Source organism: Rhinopithecus bieti, unplaced genomic scaffold, assembly GCF_001698545.2.
Source record: "Rhinopithecus bieti isolate Rb0 unplaced genomic scaffold, ASM169854v2 scaffold_1558, whole genome shotgun sequence".
Taxonomy (NCBI): Eukaryota; Metazoa; Chordata; class Mammalia; order Primates; family Cercopithecidae; genus Rhinopithecus; species Rhinopithecus bieti.
In genome coordinates, this window is record NW_016803701.1 from 1,877,886 (window position 1) to 1,888,842 (window position 10,957).

The window sequence follows — 10,957 nt, forward strand, 5'->3', positions numbered from 1 at the left end:
TATAGGTAACATACTATGTTTATTTTCTCCTAAATATCTGTATTATAAATTAAAATAAATGTTAAATAACAGATTTACTATCAATAAGATAAAAATTTCTCTATAATGTAATATGGATTGAAGTGAGGTTGTTGGAGGTGCGCAGTCTTTTCTACCAATTTATGGATTTTAACATATTCATTTAATTTGAACATTATCAGAATAAAGCCAAAAAATTATATTTTAAAATAAGGTAAGAAAAAAATATTTGTTTTGATTATTCCTATTCTTTTTCAGGCCTAATTCCTCGCTTAATTAAAATTGCTCCTGCTTGTGCCATTATGATCAGCACATATGAATTTGGAAAGGCTTTTTTCCAGAAACAAAATGTTCGAAGGCAGCAGTGCTAGTGATGCTGTTTCAACTTGAAACAACAACTATAACCAAAGAAGATGGAGACTCTTAGGCAAGAATGTTTTTCACCATTATTCTCTTACAATGATTTTATGTCTTTCTTTCCTATAATTTAAATAAATGATTTCAGCTCTACCTCTAAACCATAATTTTAAAATAAATTTTATCCTATTTTGGTGATACAGAAAAAGATAATTCTAGAAATCACCACCATTGAGCATTCTTGTAAAAATAAGACAAATTACTCCTTAGCATCAAAAGCAGTCTCTGAGAGTTTAATATTATATGTTTCAGTATAACATAATCTTACTGGGAGTGTGTCAGATACACAAGAACTTTTTGAATTGTGTGCTGAATGATGTACATAGTCTAGAAGAAAAAAGCCCAAGTCTTGTGCACATTTAAATCATGGTCATAGGTATTTCTGTATTTCAGTAAAGTAGGTAAGGCAGTCGTTAAATAGCATTGTTGACATTGACCAAATATTGCCTGTTTCCTTTAATTCAAATGCATTAGGTTCCCGCCTCCCCCACCCTCCCCGCCATGTTGCTGTTTTAAGGCTTCACATGTATTAAGATTTCTCTGATCAAAATTGTGGCTGTTCTTCTTATGAACCATAATATAATCATTTGTGTGATGTACATTGTGCCAGTTTTGATGACTAAATGTCTATATTTCTGCTGTTCCTGTAAGAGAGGGAGTTTTTTACTGATAGTAGCAGATGTTCACTTCAGCCAAACTTGGGTGTTCAGTGGTAAATCATATAGTATTTAGACTGGTAAAATTAGTTTGCACACAGGAATAGCCTCTGATTTTTAGCCATCTTGTAATCCAAGTATCATTGTTCACGGAATTCTCTAGGTCATTTTTATTGTCTTGTTCTAACAAGACATTATTGCTACGATAATAGTTACAAAATATTTCTAAAATATCCTTTGATTTTTACACTAAGTATGGTAGAGTAAGACGCTAAACAAGAAGCTATTTCCTTGAAGACATTGCTTTCAGTCACTGTACATGTCTAAATAATTTAGCTTATCATTCATTGCATGTAGGAATGAGATAAGAAAGGATATGATGGCAGGAAAAGAAATGCTATTCATTTTTTGTACTTTAGTTTTATTTGCTTAGGATTTATATCCTTTAAAAAGAAAACAGCACTTTATTGCAGTCTTTATTTTAGGAAAATGTGAAGCATTTTTTTTCCTCTCCTAAAATGAATAGATGACAAGTCTTCAGTGCTGGTAGAGGAACTAATTGATTTTGTACTATAGTAGGAAAGTATAACACCAGAAATAAAGTATATAGGGTTTGCATATAATCTTCTGTGTTCATTTTATCCTATGTTGATTTACCTTAAATTTGCAACATACCCATATAAATATTCATGACTTTCTTAATTTCATTAAAATATTTATGCCTTCTTAAAATCATCACTGTGCTTCTAAATATTTTATATAAAATCATTGTATAATGCTGTACTGTGATATATATATGAAAGTTTATCTTGAACAGTGCTCTTTAACAATATTAAATTTAAATTTATCTTGGTTTTGCTATGCTTATGGATAATTCATAGAAAAAAAGCAGAAAAACTTAATACGGTTCCCAAAAGGCAGTTACATATTTCAGTTTAATATTACCTAGGAGTATGAGAAAGATTTCCATGTCTCCTACCCCTCACTGCACTTAGGAAAATTCTTACTTATGAATAAAGTAATATAAGTAAATCTAAATGCCTAGTAGTTTTTCTAACACATATTACATGCAATGTATCTGGATGAAAAGAAGGCTAAATTGAAGCTTTCTTTATACTTAAGAGGTAAAGAAACATTGATACTTTTAGAATTCTGAACCAAAAAAGGTTCAGAGTTTTGCCATAATAATAACTTAATTTGTATTAAAATAGTACCTAGAAAAATTCAGTCCATAGAATAGCTAAAATTTTAATTTGCTTCCAGAGTTTTGTCTGATAAAATAATTGAACCATAATTGGCACGATGAATATTCCCAAGTTTTACTTCAGTATACAAATTTAACTCTCAGCCATATGGGCTTTCCAGACTTTTCAATACATATGTTGCAGGAATTGCAATATTTGTAAACATGCACCACAACATTGTTCTTGGTGATGTTTCTAAAACAGCTTTTATTCTATTAACGTTAAATTTTCTAACATAAACATTTAGTTGATTAAATGTAAAATTTTAAGAAGGAACATCTTTAATTTTAAATATTGGATGATTGCAACCTTTAATGTAGTACGTTTGACTTTTTTAAAAAGGCAATTTTTTTCTTCTTTTTCTAGGAAAACTATTCACGATGGTTATTTAACTGCATGTGTTTTTTACAATTTTCCCTCTTGGAACAACATATACTGGGGTCTGTCAAAGGGTGCAGGGTGGGAGGAGGGAGAGGGACAGGAAAAATAACTAATGGATACTAGGCTTAATACCTGGGTGATGAAATAATCTGTACAATAAACTCCCATGACACACAACTTTACCTATATACAAACCTGCACATGTACCCCTGAACTTAAAATTAAAAATAAATTCTTCCCTCTTTTTGTCTTGGGCACAAGTGTTTGGGATGTGGACAAGTTTATTGTATCCCTTTTGAATTTTCTTCTAAGATGAACTTTTTAAATAAAAGATTACTGCTTTTATAGTTTAATCTGTCAACATTTATTGGGACATTTTTTGTAGTAGGCAGTGTAAAAAAAAAGCACTGGAGACATTTCAGGTATTGTTACTGGCCACAGGAGGTTTCAGAGCTATGACTGATTGCTAGAAGCATGCAAAGGGAGTCATGGGAAATATGGGGAGTTGTTCACTCAGCCTGGGGGCAGAGAAGGGGAGTGGTCAGGAAACCTAAGAGTTGGACTGACAGGCAATCCAATTAGTAGTAAATATGCAGGGAAGTGGGAGTCTCAGTAAGGCAGTGGAATTTAGTCCATATGGCTTGAACAAAATGTATACATGGAAATGTGGTAAGAGATCAGACTGGAAATGTAGTCAAAGGCCTTGTGTGCTAAAGGAGGAACAAGAAGGCCGTGGGAAACCTAGGAAAAACTTTACGGCACAGTTGTAACAGTTAGACTTGGGTTTTGGAAAGATAACTAGCAGTATGGAAAATGGGGCTTATGATAAGGTGATCTGTGTTAGAAATCTAAAAGTTTTGGTTTGTATTAAAATACACTTTTTAAATGTACCATAATGAAAAAGAGGTAATTTTATCTTCCCTTTCCTGTCATCAGTTAAAATGACAAATGCTAAAACCAAATCGAAGCTGCTTTGCTTTCAGAAGAGCAGAATGAACCACAGTCTTGTGACGCTTAAGCGGTAATCCAATATGTTTAGCAAAATCTGGACATTTCATCTAATGATAGGAACTTTAACAAAGCAGTTTTCTAAGTTGCAAATTTGGGACACATTTATAACCACTTAAAAATTTAACAACTAACTTATGATTTACTTTTTCTGCCAGTCATAATTAGTAGCTTGCATTTAGCATTTATCTCTTTAGAACTTTTATATATGATTTTATTTAATGCTTACATCATCCTGATGCCATCTCATAGGTGCCAAGAAGATAGTGATGATTCTTACAAAGAAAGCAAACATGACTATTTTATAATTAAATCAGTAACACTGCCAGAACCACTACTAAACTGTACTGATTCAATAGATGTGTATTCTAAAGCATATCATGTTACTTTTTAAAAATAGGTATTTAACTTGACGTGAGTTGGAATAAGGATTTCTCCCATTCCATTTTCATGTTAGTATTTTAGGTGTGAAACAATATATATTTACCACATTTGCTGAAACAAAAGTTGAATGTACAAGTTAAATCAGTTAACTTTTTGTCAATCAAAATAAGACCACCAATGCATAGTACAAAATGTTTAATATACATGCAACAAGTATAGTATGCATCAAGGCAACAGAATACACATGGAAATATTGGCGTATATTTTAGCATTCTTTTGGAGGCAAGAGGGGGTGGGTGAACAGTAAACACTACCCAACTAAAATTAAAGATTGAGACATACATTGTTTCTTCATGCAAACAGTAACTACCTTTAGTGTGAAATGAACTGTGTAGAAACCTGATTTTATAACAGCAGATGAATTTTACACCAAGATCTCCAAGAAAGGAGGAAAAGTCATGATCCTCAGATGTAATGTTTAAATCTGCATTTAGCAGCATGTTAAGATGCACAAATTATACATTAGACAGATCTGAAAAATTTTACGATTATGGAATCTTGAATTTCCTTCTACATTATAAAAATGTATGTAAAACCATTGTTTAATTACTAAAGGATAATAAATGTTAGTTGAGAGTGGACCATGAATGATAAAGCATTTAAACATTCTGATAGTTCATAGGAAAGCAGCAATAGTGCTCAAGTCCAGGCTAAAATTTTCAAATTTCTCCTTACCCATTTCCTCACTCCCTTCTCCCAAAGTTTCCATTGTCCTATTATACCTACCTTCCATCCCCCAAGCTGATGAAAACCTGCTTTGGATACTTCACTCACAATCAGGCATACAGAATTGAGAAATTGAGAACAAAAATGTGTCATTTCTCAAGAATATTTGCATTTCTACAAGTATTAAAGCCTTAAGCTAAAGGAATAAAGCTCTGAATATGTTCTGGCACATCTAAGATAACTTATTTTAAGGGCTTCCAGGCCTTTGTCCCCAAAGTGACACTGTTTGACTGTCTTACATATAAGACTTGCCTTGTTACTACTTACTATCTTAAATTCCAAATTATGAGACTAAGCTGTAAATATTGCAGAAAACTACCACACTGCTACATTTCTAACACAAAGAATGAATGTGGTAACGTCGGTTCTTGACTCTTCTCAATAATAATAAACAAAAATACCATATGAAGTCCCCAATAAGTACTGTGGCCTCATCATGTAAACAATGTATAAAATTTCTTTGGCACAGCTAATCATGTTTTCCTCATATTACTTACTATAGAAAATACATGCCATACATTTTTAGTGTGGCGAGATTTTAAGAATTAATATGGCTGTTTCAAAATTCCAAAAAAAATAAAAGTACAGATTACAACTTTTTTTTGTTTTAAAAAAAGAAAACTAATTTTACCTGTATATAAGTGTGGGGATTTTTTAACATTTAAATGTTTTAAAATGAGATTATGGTGTGATTAATGCTAGAGGCTATAAAACACACGACACAATTCATTGTTGCACAAACAGGAAAAAGAACCAGCACTGAATATCAGACATATATTAATCAAGTATGATAACTACCCTATTGATCCTTGTTTAAAAGCCTCTCAAATCCTTAACTGAACTTGAACTCTTTCCTGGCAAAACAATTTTTCAACGTTTGTTCTACATTTTGAAATATGTCTAGTATTTGAGGCATACTTGATCATATTTTTAAATTGATAATCTTTTAAGAAAATCTTGGAAAACAGTTTATTCATTTTACCTAAATGGCATAAAATGCTGTAAAATATTTTCCTTGTGGCACTAACAAATTAAGTCAGTAACTACCAAAACAGACACATTCCTATGGAAATTATAAAATGTTAAGTGGAATGTTGAGTTGATACCAAATGGTAAATATTAAATAAAAACTGAATAAGCCACTGTGAGAATGCAGCTGAGAACCTTCCCCTGATATTAAAAACAAGGCATTTAAAGCATAGAACTTAAGAAATTAATGAAAAAATGAAATTAACTTTTTTTTTTTGAAAATCTGAAAGAATGAAAAAATACTTAGCTTAAGTCTCTGGAATAAAACTTTGAAGTCAGTCTCTGGCCACTAAGGTATATTTAAATATATAAAAATCAGCTGAACAATATGTACAATTTGCTATGAACTATTTGGTGGATCTTTGAAAGTTGTTTTGTTTTAAAGCCTATTCCTTTTGAACTTTCTCAATGACAAATATAAGAATTTTAAAACTGAAAATGGCAGGATCATTGTTTTTCACTCAAAATCTCTTATCTGGAGTGGATTCTCTCTAAGCAATAGACTTTCAGACATGTACCAGAACAATATAAAATTTCAAAGGTCTTCCCAGCAGTCAAACATATGTAAATTAAACATTTACAACATAAAACTTTTGGCTTTTACATAAAATTTTCAGGATGGAGTTAGGCCTGGACTTGTCATCTCTGTTGTAGGACTTGCAAGGTAGTCATTAGATTTTAAGCTTGTTAGAGACTTGTAACTTGCCACTGACGTTAGAGATCCACAGAGGCCAAGTAATGAGGGAGTATCTTCTTTACCTGAAAATTACAATTAAATAGCAAATAATTAATTGCCCTTCAAGAATGATACAAATAAGATCCTAAAACCATTAGAAACTTCCATAGTTTACAAGATATTGCAAATATATGTAACTATTAAGTCAGAGATCTAGATCTCAGTATCTTTGCTTTTTTGGCAGTTTCAACATCACCCTTAAACATTATAAAAGATTATTTGTGCTGCTCATAAAAGTTCTAGATATGGAAGTTTGAGATACCAAGTTTTAAAGCAACAATAAAATATTTACCTTTTTGGGGAACATAGTTATGTCCAGTTAGTAAAAATCTAAACTGAATTAACAGTTAACAGTCCCCAGGCCACAGAAATAACAGGAAATCCGTATTTTGTTACAGCAATATATTAGAAGAAGGTGGAAGCTGGTTGGGATTGCCCCAACTCAATAGGAAAGCTTGATTTGGGGAGACTTTATTCATTTATTAAACATTTATTCAGTATCCACTATGCATCAGGAACCTAATGTTAAGTGTTGAATTTCAGTAGACCCATGAAGGAGGAATGAGTACACCTGTTTTCATGGCTGAGGTCAAACAAGTTCTTTCCAAACTGGGTAAGTTTCAACCTGCAGTCTGCCTCAGTGTGCTGCAGTGTGATGCAACTGGCTATGTGGCTGGCTTGGGGCTATGAAAGGCTAATGTCTCTGAATAATTAGGAGGTTTCCAAAGAAGATGGAAAACTTAGGCTTTACACAGTTATAGAAGTTAAGCTGAGCCAAATATCAGATGTTTCTGAATATTACATATTGTTTTAAACAGCCCTATGAAGTATTCCCATAGTCCTTTGTACTTACCCCACCTTGTCATACTGTATGATAACTGTGGGGCAACTCCTACCTTTATTAGACTGTAATAATATCCTTGAGAAAGGATATGGACATTGTGGTGTTCATTATATCCCCAGTGCCTAGGACACTAGCAGATGTTCATCAAGTATCTATATAATTAATGAATGATGAATCAGTGGAACTGCATTTGTACTCAATATAGCTCTTACATTCTTTTTAAATGTGTGACTTTGGGCAAGGCATCTTCTCTGAGCCTGTTTCTTCCCTTTGAAATCAGAACAGATACCAGAAAATAACACGCTATGTCAATTGACTTCACAGTTTTTTTGACCAGTAAAATACAGGAACATGTAATGGTATTAGGAACAGGTATGGAACAGTAGTTGTTACATTCAGATTTAAATTGTTTATCATATTGTTAGGATGAAAAGGTCTGTATGTTTTAAGTATCCTTTTAATGTTTAAGCTTTGAGACTCACTTCAGGCCAAAATCAGCAATCTGGAGTTTTTGCTAAAAGCCCCAGGGACTCAACTGCTTTGGATAGTTTCTTCAAATTTCTACTCAATTACTGACCCTGAAACTTTTTAAAAAATATACTTCTGATTATGTATACATGTATAACTATTAATTGTGGCAAATATATATATGTATGTGTGTGTGTATGTATATATAAAAAACACAGTTTACTATTTTAGCCATTTTAAATGTAGAATTCAGTGGCATGAATTATATTCACACTACTGTGCGGTCATCACCACTATTTCCAAAATTTTTCATCCCTCCAATTTTTTCCCTCAAAATATTGTTTTGTTTATGGAGGACCTTAAAATTTCTACATAGATCTGATGCTTTCTAGCATTGTCATACAAGTGATGTGTGTGTGTGACTTGAGAAATGAGAGGCATTTTGCAATTAAGATCTGTGTTCCCCTTTCTCAGAAGATAATTTACACATAATGCAACAGACAGCATCTGTCTTGTAAATTATGGTAAGAAATCTGTCCAAAATGGGCCAACTTTTAGCTTAATGTTCCTATTAAATAACAAAGGGGGACCTACCCCTGAATCTGCTTCAAAAAAGTAATGGATTTTTTTTTTCTTTTTTACTACAACTCAATATGACAAATTCCTGCCTGAAGAGAGATGGCAAAAGGAGTCAGACATGTTTCCCCTTTAAAGTGGATACCCAGTCATGGACAAATCCTTCTGGGTTTGCCCCTAAATAAAGTGGAGAAGCCCAAATTTTCTGGGACTTTGCAAATAAAAATGAAATCTCCTAAGTAGAGTGCTGAAGCCAGGGTGGCCTTTAATATTAATGCCATCTAATATTATTTATTACAATTTGGATAGAAAATAAAGAGGCTAAGTTTTTTGATATCTTGAGATTTCAAACTCATTCTTATTTTACAAGTACCCAAAATAGCTGAGAGAAGAGAGCTACTCTGGTTTTGACCAAGTGTCAACAACAAAATATTTAACAATATAAACTCTGATAACAGTAACTAATATTTATTGATAACTACAATCCAGGCCCTGTGTTAAGTGCTTTACATGAGTTTCTTAATCATGAAAAATCCCATGAAGATCTGTAAGTATCTTCATTTTGCAGATGGGGAGAAATATGTGGCCAAGAGGGCCATATACATAGTAAGAAGAAATAAATGAAATCAAGTCCTCTGAATTCAGACTACCTTCTTGGTCACACTCTTGTATAGAAGGGAATCCATAAAACCTTTTACATAGGGGATGACATGTTTAGCTTGTATTTTCAATACTTGAAGGCTTCATGAAGCATGATTTTGAAGGATATAAATAAGAAAACGGACACAGGGAAACAAATACGAAGTCTATGGCAGTTGACTGAACTAGTTGGTAGTAGAAGGGATACAGACAATAGAACAGACAGAGAAATCTTAAGAAAGTCAAAGTGGTAGGACTTGGTGATAGCAAAATGTTAGATGACAGGAGCCATGAATGACTCAGTAGGGTTTTAGACTTGCCAAGAATTCCCTTTTCAAAAAATAAAGTGGGACAACTGGATATCCATGTACAAGAGAATGAAGATGGATCCTTAGCTCACACAGTATGCAAAAATCAACTCAAAATGCATCAAAGACCTGAAAGTAAAAGAGCTGAAATGATAAAATTCTTAGAAGGTAATACAGGTATAAATCTGCATGACCTTTGATTTGGCAAAAATTTCTTAGATATGACACCAAAAGCACAAGTAACCAAAATAAAACTAGATAAATAGGACTTCATCAAAATTAAAAACTTTGGGAGTCAAAAGACACTAGCAAGAAAGTGGAAACATACCAAAAACGAGAATATATTTGCAAATCACACATAAGGATCTGATATCCAGAATATACATACAGAATTACTACAACTCATCAATACAAGGGATAGCCACGTGATTTTAAAATGGTCAAAGGATTTGAATAAACATTTCTCTAAAGTTGATACATAAATGGCCAATAAGCACATGAAAAGACTCTCGAATGATGGGATGGAGCAAGATGGCCGAATAGGAACAGCTCCAGTCTCCAACTCCCAGCGTGAGCCACACAGAAGACCGGTGATATCTGCATTTTCAACTGAGGTACTGGGTTCATCTCACTAGGGAGTACCAGATAATTGGTGCTGGTCAGCTGCTGCAGCCCGACCAGCGAGAGCTGAAGCAGGGCAAGGCATCACCACACCTGGGAAGCGCAAGGGGGAAGGGAATCCCTTTTCCTAGCCAGGGGAACTGAGACACACAACACCTGGAAAATCGGGTAACTCCCACCCCAATACTGCGCTTTAAGCAACCAGGCACACCAGGAGATTATATCCCACACCTGGCCGGGAGGGTCCCACGCCCACGGAGCCTCCCTCATTGCTAGCACAGCAGTCTGCGACCTAACCGCAAGGCAGCAGCGAGGCTGGGGGATGGGCGCCTGCCATTGCTGAGGCTTAAGTAGGTAAACAAAGCCGCTGGGAAGCTCCAACTGGGTGAAGCTCACAGCAGGTCAAGGAAGTCTGCCTGTCTCTGTAGACTCCACCTCTGGGGACAGGGCACAGCTAAGCAACAACAACAACAACAACAAAAAAGCAGTACAAACCGCTGTAGACGCAAACGACTCTGTCTGACAGCTTTGAAGAGAGCAGGGGATCTCCCATCACGGAGGTTGAGATCTGAGAAGGGACAGACTGCCTGCTCAAGTGGGCCCCTGACCCTTGAGTAGCCTAACTGGGAGACATCCCCCACTAGGGGCAGACTGACACCCCACACCTCACACGGTGGAGTACATCCCTGAGAGGAAGCTTCCAAAGTAAGAATCAGACAGGTACACTCGCTGTTCAGCAATATTCTATCTTCTGCAGCCTCTGCTGCTGATACCCAGGCAAACAGGGTCTGGAGTGGACCTCAAGCAATCTCCAACAGACCTACAGCTGAGGGTCCTGAGCA

General features: G+C 34.6%; 2 protein-coding genes across 4 annotated transcripts in view; one reads left to right on the top strand and one right to left on the bottom strand.

Annotated features, from left to right (window-relative positions):
* The window catches only part of SLC25A40 (solute carrier family 25 member 40), a 60,025-nt gene extending 56,967 nt beyond the window's left edge, over positions 1-3,058 (top strand). For both annotated transcript variants that reach the window (XM_017851648.1, XM_017851639.1), the window contains one exon: positions 277-3,058. Coding sequence is in view for 1 of the 2 variants with exons in the window: in XM_017851639.1 (XP_017707128.1) it covers positions 277-389 (113 nt within the window). In the remaining variant the exon portion in view is untranslated. The remainder of the gene's footprint in view (positions 1-276) is intronic.
* Positions 3,059-4,286: 1,228 nt separating this feature from the next.
* The window catches only part of RUNDC3B (RUN domain containing 3B), a 199,866-nt gene continuing 193,195 nt past the window's right edge, over positions 4,287-10,957 (bottom strand). For both annotated transcript variants that reach the window (XM_017851665.1, XM_017851655.1), the window contains one exon: positions 4,287-6,682. In XM_017851665.1, coding sequence (XP_017707154.1) covers positions 6,537-6,682 — 146 coding nt within the window. In that variant the 3' untranslated portion in view covers positions 4,287-6,536. The remainder of the gene's footprint in view (positions 6,683-10,957) is intronic.